General features: G+C 37.0%; 1 protein-coding gene across 5 annotated transcripts in view; it reads left to right on the top strand.

Annotated features, from left to right (window-relative positions):
* Positions 1-23,158, top strand: part of CDC42BPA (CDC42 binding protein kinase alpha) — a 191,916-nt gene that overhangs the window by 111,866 nt on the left and 56,892 nt on the right. For all 5 annotated transcript variants that reach the window (XM_086460661.1, XM_086460663.1, XM_086460662.1 and 2 more), the window contains exons 9-17: positions 2,277-2,356; positions 3,412-3,578; positions 4,039-4,161; positions 9,276-9,409; positions 11,053-11,295; positions 11,559-11,669; positions 15,605-15,852; positions 21,127-21,232; positions 22,981-23,105. In XM_086460661.1, the coding sequence (XP_086316787.1) occupies positions 2,277-2,356; positions 3,412-3,578; positions 4,039-4,161; positions 9,276-9,409; positions 11,053-11,295; positions 11,559-11,669; positions 15,605-15,852; positions 21,127-21,232; positions 22,981-23,105 (1,337 nt within the window). The remainder of the gene's footprint in view (positions 1-2,276; positions 2,357-3,411; positions 3,579-4,038; positions 4,162-9,275; positions 9,410-11,052; positions 11,296-11,558; positions 11,670-15,604; positions 15,853-21,126; positions 21,233-22,980; positions 23,106-23,158) is intronic.

Genomic DNA, 23,158 nt, shown 5'->3' with positions numbered 1-23,158 from the left:
TTCCTTTCCTCCAACTGTACAGTAAAACATGGAAAACACTTTGGCTAGATGAAATCCAGTGGTAGGCATATGTGGTGTGGAGCATTAGGTCTCAGCGTCCTTTCATATAGGCATACGAAGCAAATCAGTCTAGCTGCATAGGACAATCTGCATTTTTTTCATTTTTTTCCTCAGTTTTCGCTCACTTGCATCTGGTATTGCCCATCTCCTTTCAGAACTAAAGTATTTCTATCTTACAACTTTTTTGATGCTGTCTTCAGCAATCTGTTTGCATGCTATTTTGTCCAGGAACAGCTGCCAGGGTTGGGTGGCAGGAACTGATGCTGTGTGTAGCAAGTCTTTGTGAAGCCATGTTTGTGAAGTGAAATACCTTTTGGAGGTTATTCACACATTTTAATGTTGGACAGTCCAAGGGTCTTCCTTTCTAGAGCCTAATCTCCCAACTGAGGCACTCAAAAGGTGCCTGTGGGGTGTGAAAGTTTTCCCATTGTAAAGATACCAGGAGCTGCTGCAGGTGAAGAAAGAATGTTCCTGTGATGAGTTATTGGACTCCAGTGTGAAAACGGAGTCTAATCCTTAATTTGCTTTAGACTTTCGGGTGTGAAAAGCAATGTCATTGAGCTGTTTGAGATGAACAGTAGTTTCTGGAGCTTCATTTTCAGTTTCCTCATTTGAAACATGTGAAGGTAGTTTTTTGTTTTGTTTAATTTAAGGTTTTATTTTTGCCATTTCTTTTTGCACTTAGCCTCTCTGAAATAAACCTAGCCTGAGGCATTGCACGACCGAGGATTTTTTACATTTTTGCTTCAACTAGTGGACATTGTATTTAATATTGCTCCCCCTTATATGTAACTTGGAGGTGTTTGCCCTGCCATCTTTCATACATTTTAACAGTATGTTAAAAGTACATATTAACACGAAGGGCAAACCAGTGTTGTTAGGCAGCCTAAGTTCTGCAGGTTTTTAGCTCTTAACTGTTTGATTTAGTAGCCTTACTGGCAGGCACGATAGATGTAGATTCAGTTATAATTTGTCAGTATGATAATACAGTTGAATTCACACAGTTCGCAGGGACTAAGCATTTTGATCTCTGCCAAAGAATCAGCAAAGAAACAAATTGTTTTACAAAATCTTACATTGTTATCAATAGATACAATATATTAGAACTAACATTCAAGTTACCTGTGTGGTAACTGAAAACTATCATGTGTTAAAATCACACAACTATGCATTTGGTCTTTTTAAAGTTACTCATAAAGACATTTTTGAAACTGAGATCTATGAAATAAGAAAATAAAATATAAAGGGGAAGTAAAGAATTTTACTTTTCCTAACCATAGAGTGTAAGAATTGATGTTTTTATTATCAATTAATGGAAAGTTAAGGCTTTTTAATTTGCTCTTGTCCTTCGTTTCCAAAAGGCCCAACAATGTAGACTTGATGCACTTACATAATCTAACCATGTGATTGGTGGTTTTTTGCTTGAAAAAAAATCATTATGTTTTCTTAAAATTTAGAACCTTTCATCACTTTCACTGTGATAATCGTCTTCTTAGTTTCTTTTGATGACAGTTAAGGCCGTCTCTAGTATAGCAACATGAACCTTGCATCTTGGGGTTAAACATGAAGCTTTTAACAGGATACTTAAGACTATTAGAACCTTATAACGGTTTGAATAATATAGCAACAGGGTTATTTTAGCCTGAGGAGAAGCTCAAAGATTTGTCTTGGTTTGTAGTTCTTTGTGTGGCAGGAGAAAGGAGTAATGAAGGAAGAAATGGTCAAAGCACTAATGGGATTAGAAAACCCTGTTTTATTACTTCTTTCTAGCAAATGTCTGACTATTGTTCTCTCCAAATAGAGATAGCCCGCTCAAAAGTGGGGTTGGTAAATCTCCAGGCAGGAAGGCCTGCTGACTAAATAGCAGAGAGGAGTATAGGAGGGAATAAAAGGTGTTACTCTTTGTGCTAAGACCTCCTTGGAAAAAGAAGGAATAAATTGGCTTTTAATATGTGTAATATTCTGCTTTCCTCCAATAATAGCCTATTTAATTAGAAAAGAGTTTTTGTGCCAGCATGCTGTATTTTTTTTATATTTTATGCTATTGTAAATTGATTTAGGTGATGCTGTTTCATATTTGGGCTGTAGATAAGGATGACTGTGAATATAATTAATATGATATTATCACTATCACTTCACATATAGTTAAACTCAAAAATCTTTTTCTTTTAAGTCCAGTAGGATATTACGTACTCACTGTCCTATTATTTTTCTAGGAAACAATGCCTCCACCATCACACACTGCGTTTTCTGGCCATCATTTACCATTTGTGGGTTTCACATATACAAGTAGCTGGTAAGTTAAGAGTTTCAAAATTGTCTGTAGGATAGTTACGTAATATTCAGAGTTTCTGTCTCTGAAACCAGCTGGAAACAGATACCAAAGAATGGGTTTTTTTGAGGGAATTGCTAGGCCATAATCTAAAATGCTGTCTGTCCAAAAGAATGAGCTCTCTGCTGGTAAAATTTGAATGAATTTAAAGGTTAGCACCTGTGTTCAGAGGTGTTTTGTTGAGAAAGGTGGTTTTCAGACAATGTATGAAGTTAACTGCGTATGACAAAGTTAAGACCAGATGTGTGGACCCAGGGAGAACTTAGCTTATTAGACTTTAAAAACTTTTTTTTCCAAGTCGCTTGGCACTTTTGTAAGTCTGAATGGAAATTTTTAAAAAGTTACTTTTACTGATATTTGCTATTGATGTGGTATTTGTCATATTCATCTCTACTGCTACATTAAACAGTAACAAGGAAGTCCATGTATGCTCGTTGAGCATTTATGAAAATAATGTTTACAACCGTTTAAAAAACAGGCCTGTGTTTCTACAAACACGTGTGCTTAATGCTGCTTACGTGACATGTCCTATAGACTTCAAAAGGATTATCTGCATAAGTAGTAGTATGTGTACATGAGCACCCACAGAATGAGGGCTGAAGCATCTGTGATACATATATGTACATGCCCTAGTTGTCATGTGGTAATTTCACACCATTTGTTGTGATTGTTGTCTGTAAAGTATTTGGGAAATTTGATTAATTACTTTAAAATAAACTGTTATTGTAATCTTACTAGCTGTCTAGATTATTGCTTTTTGTTATCTGGCTATCCTAGACGGTCCATAAGTGGTCCGTTCACTTTTATGTAACAAAAAGTGCATTGAGGAGATCAGTCATGCTAGGTAAAAATGAATTCAATTTTTAGTGAGCACTTACTAACAAGGTATTATTTGACTGTATAATAAGTTATATAGAAATTAACAATTTAAACAACTGTTTATTGGTTGAGATTTTTTAAAAATTATTTTAATCACAGCCTGTTGTAAAATCCAGTACTGTTTAATTTTTTTTCCCCAGTGTGCTTTCAGACCGCAGCTGTCTAAGGCTGACAGCTGGACCACCCTCCATGGATCTTGATGCCAGCATTCAAAGAACTTTGGAAGATAGTTTAGCAACAGAAGCTTATGAGAGGAGAATAAGACGTCTAGAACAGGAAAAGCTTGAACTTAGTAGAAAACTGCAAGGTATGGTAATTAAAAAAAAAAAATTAAAATCACTCAGTCACTTAGATTAGCTGGCAGCTTTGTAAGGTATGGTTTACACTGTGGAAAAAAATAAATATACCTCCTGGAATGCTTTCTAGCAGAAAAGAATTTTCTTCATTATTTCCATTGACAAATTAAACTTCTGTTACTGTTTATACCTGAAGTATTCCGTGTATGCAACTTCTTATAACATGCTAACGTTGTTCACACCATGCCTTGGTTACTGTGGCATGAAGATTTCATTCTTAAAAACTCTGAGAACTTAGTAATTGTGAGATGGACAAACTGAAAAATTGGCACTTAGTAGTTGGAAATTACGAATTGCAGAATCCTTAGTTTGGAGGGTCTTTTGGCATGTCTTAATTTATCAGTAATATCTTTTTGACTTCCTCAGATGTCGGGCATGTAATTTGTCCCTCTCTCTTCCATCTTTTTCTAGAGTCCACCCAGACAGTCCAGGCTCTGCAATATTCAACAGTGGATGGCCCAATAACAGCAAGCAAAGATTTAGAAATTAAAAGTTTGAAAGAAGAAATTGAAAAGTTGAAGAAACAGGTAACAGGTATGTTACAAATATTAATGTAAAAACTGTAACAGGAAACGGTATTTTGACAAGATTTTGTCTTCTAATGTAATGCTAGTTTTGCTTTTCTTTCTAAAAGAGTCTTCCAGTCTATTTTTACTTCTCATTTTACCCTTCACTCTTCAATGTTAGCTCTGTATTTTCTGCAAATTCAACTTAATATTCAGTACTTCAGTAACTTCCTTTGCAAGGGCGAAGGAAGATTTCAATGACTTCTGCTACTATTGTTTGTGGTAAAGTTCCACTAGTTTTAAATTGTAGTGTTGCTCATTTATATGAATGTCAATCAGGCTCTACTTGAGAATCTGTGAAACCATGACCAATTTCCATAGCACTGCCTTCCCCCATTCTTCCTGCAGTGTGTACTGCAAAAGTGAATGGAATACTTGTTTGGTTATTTTTTGCAGTTTCAAAAGTCTGCAGTCCTTTCGGGAGTCATAGTTGCTGTAGCTTGTCTTAGTGTTCCTCGCTTTGTACGTCTCTGCACTCTGGTATGCAGGTACATAGGTAGTAAACTGGAAGGAAGGTGGTGTTTCTTGTTTGCGTGAGTAAACACAAGGGGTGAAGACTTTAACCTAGTAGTTTTAATAGTCTTAAAAATATTTGATGGAAGGATGATTTGTTATGACTTGAGCATCAATTGATATTTTTTATTATCTCATTTTCAGTTGAATTTTCCTTGGAAGGGCCAGATTTGTGAGATGTGATCACAATTTTGATTGTATTTTCTTTGAAACAGCAGAGGCTTACAGTGTGCAGTTTCTTTGTGCATTGTAACTGGTTGTGGACTAAAAACTAGTTCAAACTGGAAAGGTGGTTTTCTGAGAATTTTCTTGGAACCGTACTTTTTTAAAAGTGTGGGTTATCTGGGAGTTGGGCAGTGTGCACGAAACTACAGTGACACTGAGTTTTCCAGTACTCCAAGTGGAGTACTGAAGGGTGTTTTCCATGAGAGAGGGCACTATGGGCAATAAGTTCCATGAGCAGCACAACAGACCAAACAAAACTCTACCTCTGAAATGGGTCCTGCTCATAGCTGTGTGGCCCCTCCTCTCTCTGTGTGTGCCCCAGACTCTCCCTTGATTTTAATTCACTCAGTTAAACAAAGAAAGAACTATCCAGATACAGAGAATTTAATCAACTGACGATCTGATAAATTGGCATGAGGTGGGCTATAGGAGCATAGGAGGAAAGGGAGATGAGAGTTGGAAGAACTACCTCTCAGCTCTGCTGTCAATGAGCTATAATTTCTTATAAAACTGAACATTTCTTTCCTTTCCATTTAATTTCTTTGCTTCTGAGAGTTCATGAAGATTTTATGATGACTAAAAATTTGGCTATCAAGTATTTCAGTACTTTAAGTTTGAAAAGTGTTATTGAAATCTGTGCAGATAAAGAGCTGAATTTCTTAATTAACGTCATACTGCCTTTCTTTAGAACTCCCAAACTAGTCAACAAGTAAAGACTACTTAGCCCAGTATCCTGTGTCTTTACAGAGGCTACTGTAGACATTTAGGGAAAGATTCCAGGAATCCAGTATATTAAAGTCCTTTTTTTTCCAGCCTTACTTTCCCAGATTCTGGCAATTCATGTTTTAAGACCTTCCGGAGGCAGAGCTTCTGTTGCACGGCCATGTTGAATATAGTGTTAGTGTTTAGCTAATATCTTTTTAGCCTACTTTAAAGGCTAGTTACTAATACTAATATTCAGTGTTCTTGGTTTGATGTTCTGAATTAAGTTATAGGGAATTTCTCTCGTAGTGATTCTTAGCATAGGATTTGTGCTATCCTGCTCCATAATGGTTTCTTCCAAATGGGCTCTTGAGAGTAGAGACATGTTCAAAGAGAAAGAAATGAAGTACAGCAAGATGGTTTGCATTTAGGAAAATTAACAAGATTGATAGAAACTGTTAGCTATCAGGTCTAGAACCATAGAAACAGGGAGGACAAATCTGATTCCTCTTGTCCGTCCAAAGAGGAAAATGTCCGCATTGTATGTGAGAGAAAAATCAGACACAAGTGGCAGTAGATGGATCTCTATTATCTGTCCATGTCTTACCTGTGGCAAGGGAAAAAAAAACAGTGAGAAAGGTTGGAAGAAACTACAGAAAAGATTTGTTCTAGTTTGTATTTGTGAAAAGACTTCATTCAGTTCCTGAAAGGGGCAGGAAAAGAAAGAATAACTTGAACTTAACAACCAGACATTTCAGTTGGTCTGTTTAGATTCTGCTGCTACGTTATGGGGCAGAAGCATGCTATGTATGAACTGCAGACTATGCAGCACGTAGATTATATGCTGTTAAAATTGTGTAGTCTGAAAAAAGTCTGTTATAGATATACAATTGGACAGCTGTGCTGGCATGATGCAGCAATTTCGTATTGTACCATAAGCATTATTTTTGGACATGCGCGTGGCTTAACTAGCTCCGGGAGGATCACTCTGATTTGAGTGATGCCATGTTGTTGCTATGTCAGGACAAAGGTTTTTGTGAAGCTTCTTTCCAGCCAAATGTCCCTCCATTTGTTGCTGTAATGAGGAAAAAGACAACATGATCAGAAGCCTCTGTTCTGCAGCAATCCTCAGCTCTGATGTTGGCTCTTTGGGACCACTGAAAAGCAACATCGACAAGAACAGCTTTTTAATGGGACCAGCCCTTCATAGAAAAGCACCAGCATCAGCTTTAAATTACATTTTGTTCTTGACTATTGAGCTGCAACTTAGATTTTAGTTCATTGCTGAAGGTACTACTCTCTTCTTTTCGTAATGGGAAAAAAAGAAAGTTGTGGGAACATTCCCCAGCACAACTGATACCTCTTTCCAAATTTAAAAGAAGTCAATGTCTGGTGAAGGTGGTTAATATTTAGGTGGTTTTCCCTTAAGTATCCATTAAGAGTTCTCTGCTTCATGCCACTTATATATTTGTATATTTAGTCCTAGATACAGTATGTGCTTTTGTTTTTTGGATTGGAAGTGAATAATGTGATCAAATGAGGAAGATGTAGAGTTGTCTAATCCATCCGCAGTCACCGCATAACTTTACCAGGATATACCTGAACGCCTTGTCTGGTCCAGACAATACAGCCATTAGTTAGAAGACACTCATTTGTGCCTTGAGTTTTAACTAATACAAGCTAATTTGATGAAATGGGGAAAATAGTATGTTGTATTTTGCTTGATTTTCTGGGGTTTTTTTCGTGATATAGATTTTAAAACTAAATTAATGACAGAATACAGGCACAAACCAAATGGTGGTCATATCTGAATGCTTCCAAATTTAGGGGAGCTAGTTCCAAGCTTTCTGGATGACTTTTGAAATATCTGAGTTTCTGAATCTAGATCTGCTGAACTTTAAGAATGTTCAGTTCAGGGGCAGAGCTGAACTTCATGCTTTGGGCTCATCTTTTGGGCAATTAAATGCAATAACATCCTGCAGTGAGTGTTTGCATGTATTAGCTAAAATGTTAGCAACAGCTAAGGTGATTAGGTCGAAGATTACCGTTTACTACACATATATCACAACTAGCTTTTGATTGTACTCTTTAACCTGTTTTACTGCCTCTTCTGAAGCTGTAAGAGTAAACACCTGCTTAAAAAGGTAATAAAAAATGAACATGAAATTGTGTCAAATTCAGGAGTGTTACTGGGGAGACCTTAGAAAAATACGTTTTTCTTGTCTATCTAGTTTTCCAGGAAATGACAAGCTAGCATATGCTTTCAATTTTTGAGGTCAAAGTTATAATTTTTGTTCGCTAAGTTCCATAGGAGAAAACTTTGAGGAATCTTTAATATTGCCAAATATGTGAAGGGCAGTGATGGAAGAAGAAAACAGAGCTGTGGAACAAAGTAGTTCATGCACGGAAGAGAGATTTATCTTGGCTCAGCAGAGCCGTATGTAAACTTTCTTTTTGTTAGTGACTTCAGAGTAGACTACATAAGAGAGGCAGTTAATAATTTCTGGCTTTGAGCTACAGCTCTTATTTAAATGCATTCCTTTAAATTTTTAAACAAGAGCCAATGAATTAAAACAATAGTGAATATTTGTCTAGGTATAAGCTAATGGTATTCATTTGCTTAAAAAATTCTTGTGTTTCAGAAATTACAGCTCTTAGAAATGTATGTGGTTTTATATTTGATTTCTCCAAGAGCCAGTATCTTAGGGCTGCATTTATGAAAATGTAGTAAAAGGCTCCTATTAAGAGTTTAGATGGGTTCCTGTTCTGTGGATAAATACATAGAGTCTGAAGACCTGCCACAATTGAAATCAAAGGCAAAATGTCCAGTGATTTCACAGAACTTGGAATCAACCTGCCTTTGTATAGATCTTGCTTTAAATTCTTGTTTTTAAGTGAAGGACTACGAGAGGAAAAAAAACCCAGCACCCACTAGCTAGAAATTCTCAGTTGTCATATTTTATGGATTTCAACTTTTCATGTTGTAGCATTTGAGTGTTATTTATATGACATTATTTAGCTGTGGCATAGAAACATACTGTCATTGTGCAACTGATGGTTGGTAAGAAACTGACTGTAATAGTTTTCCTGTATTTATAGTAGTAATAAAGCAGATCACGTAAACACAAGTGATTTTCACACCAGAAATAAGTAAAAATGTCTGAAGTTAATTTTAGGTGGATAAGCAGGAGAACACTTGCCAGCTTTCGAGTGACCCGTTACTTTTACCGTTTCTTTTTGAGGGAATTTGGGGGGAAGAGAGAGACTGTTTATAATTACAGTGTAGTAAAAGATGCATTATATATTACATCACAGTGCATAGAAGTCAAATGTATAGGTCATGTTAGAGCATTCGTTACAGTATTATATATAGTGCATGATTATTAGAATGTGAAAAGCCAAGTTGTTGTTGTTTTCTATGTTGTTTTGCAGCAAGCTGTGACTTTTTATTCTGTTCTGTTAAAAGCACGTAATGGCAGTTGAATCAACCTGCTCCTTATTCTAAACCAGATAAGAATTGCATTATTTTGTGATTAAATGGAAACCAGAACAAATACTGAAGGGGCTTCAAGCAGCTAGACTGTGCTGGTCTAGAATAATGATTTTTTCCTTAACATATTTAGAAGTCTGCTGCTTTTCTAGATTCTGGACAGCTAGAACAGCAACTTGAGGAGGCCAGCACTGCAAGGCGGGAATTGGATGATGCTTCCAGACAAATAAAGGCTTTTGAGAAACAGGTCAGAACGCTGAAGCAAGAGAGGGAAGATCTTAATAAGGTAAAAGCATTTTGTCAGCAACTCTTCTAAACCCTAAAGACTATTTAATTTTTGTTCATTTTCAAGTATAAAATGAATGAGCAGGCAACAAATGTGTAGCATGACCTACTTTGCTTTCTGCCTCTTTTCTGGAGCCAAGGACGTTATTTAATGCATCGTATGTATGACTGCTAGGTGGTCCTAGGTGACTGCTTCCAGATAGTGAACAAATGCATGATCCAAATTGCATGGTGGCTGCAAAGAAGGTTTCATAGCTTCAGGTAAAGGTGGTAATGGTAGTGGCTAGAGGACAGAGTAGAGAAGAACTATTCCAGATGACTAATGTAATCTGAAGAATGGGTGAGACTGTAGCAGGAGAAAAATGATGGTACGGTATTAAGGCTGTGTCACAGAAGTTGGTTCTGGAAGAGAGACGTGGAAAACTGCCCAAATATGAAGATTGCAAAGTAATTTGAAATAACTACAGTTAAAGAACACTGGGGCTTATTTTTTCTTCTCTGTCTCCCCAATTACTTATTTTCTTGTTTATAACATACTGTCTTTCATGGCTCTTTTTTGTATTCATGGTTAAATCAACCTGAATCAGGTGTGAAATATTTTAGCCTGTTTCTCATCATTATTATATTGGCCCAGTATTTTAGAGTCCACAGTCAGTGTTGATGTGTCAGCTGTATTTAACACTGGGGGTTTTTTTAACCCTTAAGACTCTTAAAGGCTTGAAAGCTGTCAGTTTGTCCAAGAAAGACCATCTCTCTTCTAAAACAACTTGTAGTGATTAGGACCAGTTTTTAACAACCTTAGAAAAAGCTTTTAAATTTTCATACGTCAGCAGTGCCAAATATTAGTTCTTCCTGCTGCTCTTCTTTTCATGCTCAGACCCACTTTTTCTTGCTTCTTTGTTCTGCTCTGGTTTGGCAGAACATCATTAAACCATTTAAATTGTTGTGATCCCTCATTCATAGTGTAGTAGCACAGGTCTAGGACACAGCAAGCTTTGTGACGATGCTGTGCTGTAGAGTTATGACAGCACTAGCAGTGTTATTTCATGTGGGTTCTTTTAAAAGAACAATTATTGTATGTTGCTGTTAATCACTACAGTGTTTTGTTGCCTGAGATTTTTGGTAATATTTCATATTAAGGTACAGTGTGTGGAAATCATACTCACCGTTGCAAGTCTGTTTTCAAAAGCTTCTAAAGTAGAAGTTTTCACAGAGCAGAGTTTTCCATTCAGTTAATGCAAACCCTTTTTTTTAATGATTTATCAGGTGAGATAAGTACTATTCTTTTGATTAATTTAAGTAGTCTTGAAATCTATGCTAATGACTTTTTTTAAATTAAGAAAGCAAGGTATTTTGTATTTTAATGCAAGTGCTTGAAAGCCTTTGTGTTTAACCTATAATAATGGAGTAAATTCCTGCTTGGTTTACATTTATACAGGTTTACTAACTTCGGTAGTGTAAAACCTGGCCTCTTTCCTTATTTATAGAGGCATACAGTCTGTATCGTAGAAGCATTCATGAAAAAAAAAATAATTAACATGTAGTTTCTGTTCACTCTGGAGAAGGTGGTAGATGTGCATCCAAAGACAGAATTGGCCTTGCAGCTTTCTAGGTTTATTACTTAATTCTTTTTTTAAACTGTAGGAACTGGCAGAGTCTAGTGACAAATTAAAATCCCAAGCCAAAGAGCTGAAAGATGCACACAGCCAGCGGAAATTGGCAATGCAGGAGTTCTCAGAGATGAACGAGCGGCTGACAGACTTGCACTCTCAAAAACAAAAGCTTGCCCGCCAGCTCCGAGATAAGGAGGAAGAAATGGAAGTGGTGATGCAAAAAGTAGAAAGTTTAAGGCAAGAGTTACGCAGAACAGAGAGACTTAAAAAAGAAGTAAGTGGTGAGAAGACTGTTTAGAATCTATGAAATAATAGTTTTATGTAAGGTTTTCTGACAAAGTAATTTTCTTATGTTGTCTGTAAATCTTTAACTCTTTGTTGTTTCAAACAGTAACAGTTTTGCTTTCTAAGAATTTGAAGTGTTCAGTTTAGTGCTGAAGATTTATCTCTTGTATTGAAAACCATCAATAGATTTTGAGAAAAAAAGAAAAAAACAAAAAAAAGCTATACCTATTAAAAACGTATGTACTTTTGTAGCTGGAAGTCCAAGCTGAAGCCGCAACTGCTGAGGCATCCAAAGACAGGAAATTGCGAGAGAGGAGTGAACAGTACTCTAAACAGTTGGAAAGTGAAGTAGAAGGGCTAAAGGTTAGTCTATTTTGATATTAACACCTGCAAACTTAGTAGTCAAGTAGGACTTGGATCTGTTCAATTGCTTTCAGATGTAGGACAAAAGGATATTGTCAGTTTGTCACTTCAGTTGATGCTGAATATCAATGCAAGCATGCATCACATTATTGCCCAGAAAAATGAATGTTTGCCCAATGCACTTTTCAGGCCAGCCTGTTCACTGCTCACTGAAGTATTTCGTAGTACTCATTGATTTCTTACCAAAGTGCTTCCACTATTACTTTGCTTAACTTTACCTGTTAAAAGCTTTTTTTTTTTTAGTGTAAGATGGTTGAGTACTTGAAGGTAAACCTGCAGCCTATGCAGGTTTCCATGTAGGTGTTTTGTGTACCGTGTTGTTCCTCAGCGTGTCAGTCAGAAGAAAGATGGTTTCCTCCACAATAGATGTCATCTGATCTAACTGTAAAGGAAAAGTTTTAATGTATTCTGCCTCTCAGCCAGAAGTTGAGACGTTTTTGCACAAGAACAGCATTGAGCACGAAGACTTCATTTATATTGATGAGATTGCTGACACGTGTATGTGTTTTTAGGAGCAGAAATTTAAGTAAGCCAAGAATGTTAACTGTTATTTTATTCTATGATTTAGCATTTTACGGTGCTCTGAAGAAATTAGACTGTCTCAAAAACTGAATGAGAAAGTTTTTATTTTCCACATGAGGATTGCTATTTGTTTACCACAAAATCTTGTTCCTAATGTTTCATCCAGTAGGACAATTCTAAACTTTTTCTGGAAAATGTCAGATTAGGCCTATTCTGGTCTTAATTTACATGAATAATGGGGGGGGGGGGTGAGGGGAGGAGCATTATTAGAATCCTGTGGGGCATTTGTCAATGTTAAGTCACTACACAGAAAATTTGGGGGTTTTTTGCAATCGTTCTTTTATTTTGCCTTCCATTTTTAAATGAAAATGATGAAATTCATTCAGTATGAAGTTTGCATTTATAAAGTTGCTACTGCTGTGAATTCAGATTGTTATCTGAAAATTAAGATGTATTTCTCCTTTCATGAATCTTCATCATCAGCAAAGAGTTTGTGTGACAGTTTGAGCCGAGAAAAATTTGTTGGAGATCTATTGAGAATAAATGATATGCTGATTTATAACCACAGGGCAAACTTATCAGAAGAGGAAAGGGGACTTGTAGCTTTCGTAGTAATATTTCACAGTACAGTAAGCACACTTTGGATCATGTGCGGTTGTTGTGATACTACATTGTCCATTCAGTAAAAGTTCTGCATGGCTCCTTAGTTAAGTTCAGAAGGCTATCATAGAGAAAAAGGTCAAGATTTAAAGAAAAAAGGAAATTTTCTCCAAATGAGAATAGAAAAGCTCACAGATGATGGCAGGTTAAATGTAAACAGAATGTTGAGGGCTAAATGAAGAGACTTTAGAGAGCACTTTGCAAAGGATGCTCCGAGTGATTGTGGGAAGTTTTTTAAATCGAAAGCAGAAAGACACTTTAGGAAACTCATGGGGCTGCTTGTTGGCAGGGATGAAAAAGGCAATCTCTGAATTGATAGGGCTGTGGCAAAAACACTCAACAAGTTTTGGTGTGTCAGGCTTTGGTGGTGAAGCAGCGGAGATTGCCACACAGAGTGCGCTCGTTGCAGCAGGTTGGAGAGATGAGCTGGATCAGTCTGAGGATGATGTGCAGGAAGCATTAGAGCTGGCAGGTGAGTCAGATGTGAAGTCATCCAGACTGGTGGACTCGCCGAGAGGGTTCTGAAGGAACTCAGGTGAGAAGTAAGAGAACTGCTGGCCAAGATGTGCACCCTCTTATTACAGACGGCCCACTGTGCCCCTGTATCTCTCATCCAGAAAATCCTGGGAACTGCAGAGGGGTAGGTGTCACTTCCTTAGGAATGGGGTAGAAGCTGTAGTAAAGAATAAGGTCAGCGAGTTCATGAATGAAGCAGAGCCTATTGGGAAGAAGGCAGTGTGCCTTCTGTCCAACCAAGTCCTGCAATGCTGACCTGCTGGGGTTCTGCAAAGTTGTCAGGAAGTTTGTAGACAAAGGAGATCCAGTGGATGTTGTGTATGTGGATTTTCAAGAAAATCAGGCTCACTATGAGTCAGCTGTGTGCCCTGGCAGCCAAGAGGGCAAACCGCATCCTCTGTGCCAGGAGATGCATTACGTTTCAGTTGCACCATTTGTCCACTTGAAACAGGCATGCATGAAAAAATCTATTTGAAATTTGTGCTTACATCAATTCAAAATGTATTCTCTGTTTACTATATTACTTTAGTTCTGTAAGCCACTGTACAATACCATCCAGCTTTCTCTTCTACTGCACCATCTGTCTTACAGTCTTAATAGTATCTCCTCATTGAGGAAAAAAAAATGGGAAGTACCACAAAAACATTTTATGTGCCTGATAGATGATGTTGCAAAGCCTAAACTTTTTATGTGCTTCGTTGCCATATACGTGTAGGCAACTTGGGATGTCAGGCAGTAGCAAACAAGTTCGGTAGTTAACTGCCTGTGCATGAAAGAAAATTCCTATGCCTCCTTTCCTTTTTTTTTTTTTAATCTTTCTTTCTCCAAACCATCTCCTATTAGGAGGGCATCTTCTTTCTCCAATTTACCGTTCTGCATCCTAAGGGCAGGATTTTACTCTTAGATCAAAACAGATGATCGTTTTGATGAGTTAAAGAAAACAGTGCAATAGCAGCACGTATCTGGCTCATACGTTTAGGGGGTTTTGCAGTATTCTGCTGACACTAACAGCAAGGCCTAGCTTTCTCATAGAATTTGTCATGGTAGAAATTCAGCTCGTCTGAATGTTCTACAAGGACATGTGGCTCTTAAAGTCTATTAATGCATCAGCAAAAGAAAATTGCCCAAAGCTGTGTTTAATTAGGGGTGACTGAGACAATTTTAATATCTCATGGTAAGAATGGAGGTATAATTAACAGTTTGATCCTCCTAAAGGTGTGAGACAGTCACCGTAAGGAAGCAGGTTTTCCAGTTTACCTGCACTTTCTCAAAACACAGTGTTTTCATTAAGTAATTTCCTTTCCTTAGCCTACCTTTAATTACGTATTTTAAAAAGCAGAGAAAATTCTGAACTAAGTTATACGTACGTTTACATTTAAAAGTATTTCCTACTTGGATTTCAGTGCATGTCATGCCACTATCTCATTTTGAACCTGATCTTGCTCCTCCTCTATGTTATGGCAGGACATTGAGTTTAGTGAGTGCAGCATTTGATGCAAATGTGTATGTGTCCTGAAGCAGTGTGTAAAGACTATTGAAATGCCAGAAGACCTCACTAAGAGAGCTATGCAGCTGCGAAAAGTGAAGTAATTACTCTTATTGTTTAAAGCTTGTTTTTTCCTATAAATCCACTATGATATAAATGGTCAGTTTAAGTAAAATAGGCCAGGTTTCCCTACTGACTGATGCAATCCATATAGGGTGTCTGTAGCTAGATTTTAGCCTTCAGTTAAGCCTCTGCTTGTCTTAGTATAGCTTTTCCACAAATTAGTTGTGCTTTAAAACACATTGACTATATATCATAGTCCTTATTCTGCATTCCTGAAAGTCACTTGAACTTGTTGCTGACAACTGTGTGAGTGGGAGCATAAAAATCTTTTAATTCTATGGTCCCTTTCTGACTGCATGTAAAGGGACTCAGAATGTGGCCAGAGATGTTTAAAGTGATGATCAAATTTTCGATGGCTTGAAAACTATTACTGCATTTAAATCACAAAATTGTAAAAGAGTGCAGTTCAGATCTATGCTCTTAGCAAATTTTTTAAAAAATTGAGATAGATGTGTTTAACTCAAGTCTGTAATGGAATATTTTCTAAACATAGACTTACAAATACTGAGTTGTTTTTACGCACCATTTTCAGTGTTCTTGAGTATTAACTTGGGGCTGTTTGTTTTAGCAAAAACAGGTTGGTCGCTCACCTGGGGTAAGCAGTATAGAACACCAGCAAGAGATCACTAAATTAAAGGCGGACCTGGAAAAGAAAAGTGTATTCTATGAGGAGGAACTATCTAAACGTGAAATAATGCATGCTAATGAAGTAAAAAGTCTGAAGAAAGAATTGCGGGATGCAGAGAGCCAGCAGCTTGCCCTCAAGAAGGAGATTATGATTTTGAAAGACAAGTTAGAAAAAACCAGAAGAGAAAAGTGAGTATTGTATGGAATTTACCTTTAAGCTCAAAATACCTTTTGTAGTCTCCTAGTATGTTTCCAAACACACTATCACTTCCATAATTGTAGTGCGAACAGGTGCATTTTGGCTGACCATTAGCTGGGGTTGAAAACAGTCACCTTTAAAAATTAAACAGAACCAAAAAAATCCACATTCCCTGACTGAAACAGTTAATTTTGCACCAGAATTCTTGCACTGTCTGATCATTCCAAGGTATGTAACTTGAGTTGCAGACTTGCAGCTGGGGGTAAGTTGACCCCTGAAGTTTATGTTGCAGATTAAAATAGTTTTTTGACATTTTGTTTCTGTTGGTATTTTCATCTTGTGATGCAAAAATAATGTGTTGGAGATCAACCATTGCTTACATTTCTGCCAGCACAGGGGAACAGTCACTTAATGCAGACTAAGGCTAATCCATGCTGGGTTCCATCCAGTGTTAACATCAGTCATCAGACTACTGTAGGTATAAGCTGCTTTATCTCTTCTGACACGGTAATTTGTCAGAGACCTGCTTTTTTCTCTCCCACGTGGTGGAGCTTATAACTGGCCTTGAGACTTTTCCTTGAGGCTTTCATCAATAAAACCAAGTTTTTCTGTTGGATAGTGTGCTAATGGAAGTTGTCATAAATTGGATGTGCTCATCTTCATTCATAAAAAACTCAGAATGCTTCATAGATGCTAACATAGATGCTTTTTTTTTTGCTGCTGTAGCAAGATGACATATTAGAAAAAACATGGAGGAGTTCCTGCTGAAAGCTTAGCCAAACTGTAGCAAGCCCTTACATATAAATAGTAAATAAAATACAGAATTTTTAAAAAAAGCTTATGCAAATAGAGGTGGAAACACTGCTTCTCTGATAAATTGTTTCCAGCAGGGCAAGTAGATCCTACAGATTAGAATGCAGTGGCTGAACTGTTTCTTCCTAGAGTACAGCTATTCATAGGCTGGACATACTAACACAGTAGTTTGCTGCTTTGTTCTAGGTTGAGAGGTAAAACTTGCATCAGCAGCGTGTTTTCATTGTACCACAACTTAATGGGCTTGCTGACCTATGAGTTATAAATGCACAAAAGGCTGTGCTGTCCTGTAATAGATAAAGGTGATATTATGATACTGCTTTAATGCCATGTCAGTCCAGTAGTATCTCAGAAGGACGAATATTCAATAAAGAATCACTCATACCTCTTTCTGCAGGCTCCAAACACTGATGAGATCAAAAACTCCTTGGAGATTTATCAGAAACATTCTAATGTTGTACAGCTGGAAAAGTTCTAACTAGATGTCCGTCTAGTGAGATAACAAATGGCCTAGCAATGCTGACCTGCTTCCTGCTAGCTAGTTCATAAAGCTTTCAATCTAGTTTCTTTCCTTGGAGACCTTATAGCGGCCTTCCAGTACTTGAAAGAGGCCTACAGGAAAGGTGGGCAGGGACTCTTATCAGGGAGGGTAGTGATAGGACAAGGGTTAAAGGTTTTAAACAGGAAGAGGATAGATTTAGATTAAGTATAAGGAAGAAATTCTTCACTGTGAGGGTGGTGAGGCACTGGCACAGGCTGCCCAGAGAAGCTGTGGCTGCCCCCTCCCTGGCAGTGTTCAAGGCCAGGTTGGATGGGGCTTGGAGCAACCTGGTCTGGTGGAAGGTGTCCCTGCCCATGGCAGGGCGGGTGGAACTAGGTGGTCTTTAAGGTCCCTTCCAACCCAAACCATTCTATGGTTTATGATTCTTTATGTAAATAAAAAAAGAACTGGATGCAAATCTAAAATAAGTGCTGATGTAACAATGTGTTTCTGTATGTATTTGAAGTGCTGGTGTAAGAGAACATTTTAAAGCATGAGCAGAAACATGGCATGTAACCGGTATCCAACAGTGGGCTCTTAATGGGAAGGGCTTCAGTGTCATACGAAGTCAGGGGTCCAAGCACATGATGAGTGATTAATGAAGACCTGATCTTAACTGGGTTTTGTGAAACAGATCTGCAGAATCTCATGCAAATATTAGGAGTCCACAGAAATGGAGAAGTCCACTATGGATTGACTTCTGTGGTATTTGATTGACTTCAGGGATTTAGAAGGGAAGCTTAAATGTTAGGAATGGTAGAATTGCTATTGCTGTTCAATTCTCAATATTTGGTAGTTTTTCTTAAAAGAATGCCGATATTTGTTTGTTTGTTTGTTTCTGCTTACACATAGTGTCTAGCTTTTATAAACAGGCATGCAAAGCTTTTTGTGATTCTTCCAGTACAGAGGTGTTCAGTGTAAGCATTGAAAAGGAAGCACCTGGAGGCTTTATGCTGAAATAAGTGGAATTATTTCAACAATAGGCTTGGGGTGGATGTGGGGTTGAAGTGTGCGTATACAGTTTGGAAAAAAAGTTTTAATAGTCTAAAAATAATCTTCAGTGCATATTAAAAAAAAAAGGCTTTGATAAGAGGATGCAGTTGCATTACTTCATAAGAGTTATAGTGTAGAGTGAATTATGTAGGCTATTCTAAGCAAAGGTCAATAAGAGCTTGGTGAAAATCCGTGTGTATGTTTTTATGTAACTTGCATGTTGGTTTCTTTCCATCGTTTTTAAAAACACATTTTTTCTTTGTTTCCTTCCAATTTAAGCATCCTTACTTCTGTTCCAACAGCAGAATTCTTCAAGGGAAAGAAACTACCTTTCTGTACAAAATTATTGCCTTTTGCTACAGTCGTATAAACTGCATCCTATTAAAATTGGGAGTGTAGAAACACAGTATCAGGCCAGTGATCTGTGCAGCTTGATATTCCATTTCTTAGAATCGTCATTATGAAATATTTCAGAAGAAGGTTCAAGAAACTGTGTAAAATAAATCATGTTTGTGGAAGTTTCTTTAAAGCTCGTCATTTAATGATAGATTTATAAAGAGAGAGCTTTATAAAACACCTTTTATTGGTTTTGAATTGTGTGATATAAAGACAACCGGTTTCAGGTCTACTTTTCTTGGTTTCAAAGCAATAAGATAAAATATTTCTTCACTTTGTACAGCTGCAATAAAGAGCTGGAGTTACAAAGTGGTACCGTAAAACTGTGTTTCACATTGCTTGCATATGGCTTGCTACAGTTACTTTACTGATGAAAAGAAGGCTGGAATCATGTATGATTACTTAAACTTTAAGGGCGGATACATAGCTAAATTTTAGATGAGAGAAAAAGCTTGTTGGGAGAGGAGGATGCCAGGCTTCAAAGCAAATGTGTTATTTTTATCTTCCTGCCTGTCCAAGGTACGCCTGTGGAGTCTGTCACAGTTCTGTGGTTTGCTGAGTTGATATTTGGGTATGGTAGATTATACCCACATTCTCCTCTGTTTTAAATTTTGTCTTCGTGTCTGTATTATACTATAGCAATCTGAGTTACTGGGTTAGTGGCAATCATCAGTTGAATTAAGAACGTAAAATACAGAAAACTACAAGTATGTTGGGCTCTTTTACCAATCCAAAGCTTCCTTAAGCCACCACCATTTATGGCTACATTGAGCCTTGAAGCCTTAAAAGAACGAATTTTATACAAATACAGAATAGAAAACCCTAAACAAAACCAGAAAACCAGGAAAGCTGAATACAAGAAATAAATTAAAAATCAGTTTGGTCTACTGTTTGAGAAATTAGCTTTGAATCTGTGCCTTGCAAACAGAAGCAGTCCCTGTTATTAATTCCCCTGACAGCCAATGCTTTAATCTCTTCCTGCCTTTCCCTGGACTGCTCATCATATGCATGGAATCTGTTGATACAGAAAAGGAGTGGTAGTGAATTTCAAACTTGGTGTTTGAACAGTAACGATAGTATGTTACTTACTAGGATGTAGTGTTATGTTTCAAAGTATGCCTAGCAGCATAGAATTTCACTATGAGTCTAACGTGCTGTACTAGATTTCAAAGAGCGGTTGAAGCATTAAATGAATTTCAAATTAGGAATAGGAAATTCAAACCAGCATTACTCTTAACTGGGTTCACTGTAACCACGGACACTTCTCATCTTTTAAGGGTGTTCTGTCAATTTGGCAGTTGCAGTAGTTCTGCATCTCATAAAAAGTAGGCGAGGATGTAATTTCTCTGTTGCACAATGTAAAATTCTGATTGACGTCCAGAAAAAAAAAAAATTGCAACGCTCAAGACAAAGTTTCTGCTGGATTTTATTTTTACAGAGTTAACGTTTTATACTGGACGCTTCTTCAAACCCTTTAAGGCTGGACACTGGTATTTGCTGAATGGTATTTAATGTATCTATGGCATTTATAGTATAGTTCCATCAACCTACTGATGAACTTTGTGCCAGTAATTGGTGAAACAGTGAATACAAGATGCAAATGTAGTGAGTCTCCAAAGAGTGGATGTGAGGTGGGAGTTATATGTCTAAAACGTTGCCATACACCACTTTAAGGAAGTTACAATGTTTTTTGGCAGAGGACCTGCAACTTCATTTGTGTTCAGATTCTCATATTCATTGTGCGTGATCAAAGTTGATGTTAAGCAGAATCAACCAGTGGTTCTCCTCTACTGAATGACATTCACAGGAGAAGGGAAGGTTTAGGGGAAACAGCTACTTTGAAACTCTTTCTCAGATAGAATGGTCCAAACCTTCTCTAGAATCTGGTGATGCTAGGAGTGTACAAGTTTTCCATCCACTTTTTGCTGATAGTAGGTATGTGATACCTGAATTAACAGTTTGAATGTGTCTTTTGGCTATTCTAAATTGTCCAAAGACTAGCCCATGTAAGTTTTTCTTGTCAGAGACCCAGCCGCAAGAACTGTAATTTAGCTCCTGTATGTTCTGGTTTCATGTGTGGTCATTTTTGCCTGTCCTTCTGTGTGAAACTCGGAATTATAGAAATGTCTAAGTTAAAATAATTTTCTGTGAGCTGAGAATTTACCCTGAGTGTCTTAGAATATCAACACGGACTTTGGTCTGCAGAATTACAGCTGCTCAGTGTTTGAAGGATTCAACTAAAGAACAAAAGTGGATTGATAAACGTTACCGCAGTGGAGTGCTATTAATTCCGTACTGAAGGAAAGATCATTGTCTAATGATAAAATTCAACAAACTGTCTTATAACCCTAAGATGGCAGTCTACTTACATAACTTGCTTAGTTTTAACAGGCTGTGGTATTACCAGTGTAGTACTTTCCTTTCAGCTAGTGTGACCATTGGTCTTTCATGTATTTAAGTGAGTAGTGTGATGAGTTTTAGAATAGGAAACTTTCTGATTCTACTTCATTTTATTTCTTAGCCAAAGTGAAAGAGAGGAATTTGAAACAGAGTTCAAACAGAAGTATGAACGAGAAAAGATTCTGCTAACAGAGGAAAACAAGAAACTTTCAAATGAACTTGATAAGGTAAGTGCTGATTAGTTGAGTCCAGGGTTTAAAACTATTGTATGCTGTGTACAAATTGGACAATATAGAGCTGTGTTGGTTATTACTAACTTTTTATTGATAGAAGAAATTGATATCACACAAAAAGTGCTGATTAATATTTGATTTGAATAGGGAGTATCTACATCCATCTGAACTTGAGAATGTGTAAACATATATATTTATATGCACGTTATGTGTATTTATCTGTAGGGATTGTGTTGGATGGTCTTGGAGTTTGGTAAGATTAATTTTAGACAATATTTTAAGCAAAAAAAAAAAAAAAAATTTAATTGTATGACCCAATATAAAGGTACATGATTAATGATGTGATTACTTAGAGTATGTCAATTACTGTGAAATAGCAGAGCCCCTCCCTGAGATTGAGATTAAGTTTTACTTTGAGATATTAAAAAAATACAAATGATAAGGCATATTAATGAAAGTGTTTTGAGCAAGGAATAATTGTTTCGTGCATTTAGATTATTTCTTTATTGTTGATTTTGACAGGTTATTCAAGTTCACTATGGATTAGCCAAGTCCTGCTAAACTTGTCTATTCTTTTTATAATGCATTAAATTTTTTAAAAATATGATGAAAGTACAGTGTTCTTCAAAGTAAGCATATTTGCATGTCAGTGTTCAAATTAAAGTATATTTTCACACCAGTATAAGACACATACTATATATGCCTATACGTATGCTTAGTTCAAGGAACAGTAAGAGGCTAGTCACTTTGATAGTTTTTCTGCTTGGTTTCTTTTTCTATTTTTTTTTTAATTCGGTTAGCTTTGTACTTTTCTTGTCAAATGACGTTTAATAAATAGCTGTATTTAAATCATAAGCCCATTTAAATGAAAAATGTGGAGTAGAGTACTCATATTAGGAGTGAAAAGCAGAATAGATTGAAAACTGGGGTTTTCTCATCATTTTGATTTGTTAATCTATTTCAGTACTAAAAGAAGCCTTTCACATGAGATTCGTTCTCCTCAGCAAGCTTTCCTATAAATTCTATCTGATCTCTGATTCCAATTTGACTTTCTGAATAATTACTTAACATAATGAAGCATTAGTTCCCAATACCAGCTCAGGTTAGCTGTGGCTTTTGTCTTGCAGACTGTGCATGTATGAATGACAGCTATGCGAATGCAAGAGGTTAATTGCTAGGTATAACGTATTGTACTTACAGATGTGCATTTAATTTCAATTTCCCTGTCTGCAAGTAAGTAAAATGAAAAATAGGAGAATGTGAGACACCTGGAGAGTCTCAGGATTGACCGGCGCCTGTATCTGTTAAGCCTTTCATTCTCCATGGTTACTAAACAAGGGAGCGGTTTGGCAGTTTTATCTGAGCTATAACAATTTTTGTGCCCTTGCTTTGCTCTTTTAATGTCAATTTTTCTATTTAGAACACTCCTCACCTATATGGTACAAAGCAGAAACCTTCTAAGACTTGCAGAGGTATTTGGAGACTAATTCTCAGAAAACTAATTAACTTATTAGAGTAAAAATGTAGCACTAGTCCTTAAAAATAGCCTTTCAGTACAGCTAAGGTCATACATGAGAAGAAATTCTGGCTTTTATTGTTACATGGTGTTTATTGTGATGGGTAGCACCAATTTTTAAAGCAGATGCATGATGTGGGAGAGGGGAACACGTGGCTTTGAGTCTGCACAGAGATGGAGACACAGCAGCTTATACCTTTAACAAGTTGTTTAAATTCTTATTCAGCTCACCACCATGTTTGAGAGGCTGAGTATGAATAACCGGCAGCTGGAAGAAGAGATGAGAGACCTGGCTGATAAAAAGGAGTCCGTGGCCCACTGGGAGGCCCAAATTACTGAGATCATCCAATGGTGAATACACTGCTCAAATGTCATTGCAGAATCCCCAGTATGTATGTGGTAGG

This window comes from Leptosomus discolor, chromosome 2, assembly GCF_034619465.1.
Source record: "Leptosomus discolor isolate bLepDis1 chromosome 2, bLepDis1.hap2, whole genome shotgun sequence".
Taxonomy (NCBI): domain Eukaryota; kingdom Metazoa; phylum Chordata; class Aves; order Leptosomiformes; family Leptosomidae; genus Leptosomus; species Leptosomus discolor.
The sequence above is the reverse complement of the archived record's forward strand: the minus strand, read 5'-3'. Positions and strand labels throughout refer to the sequence as shown.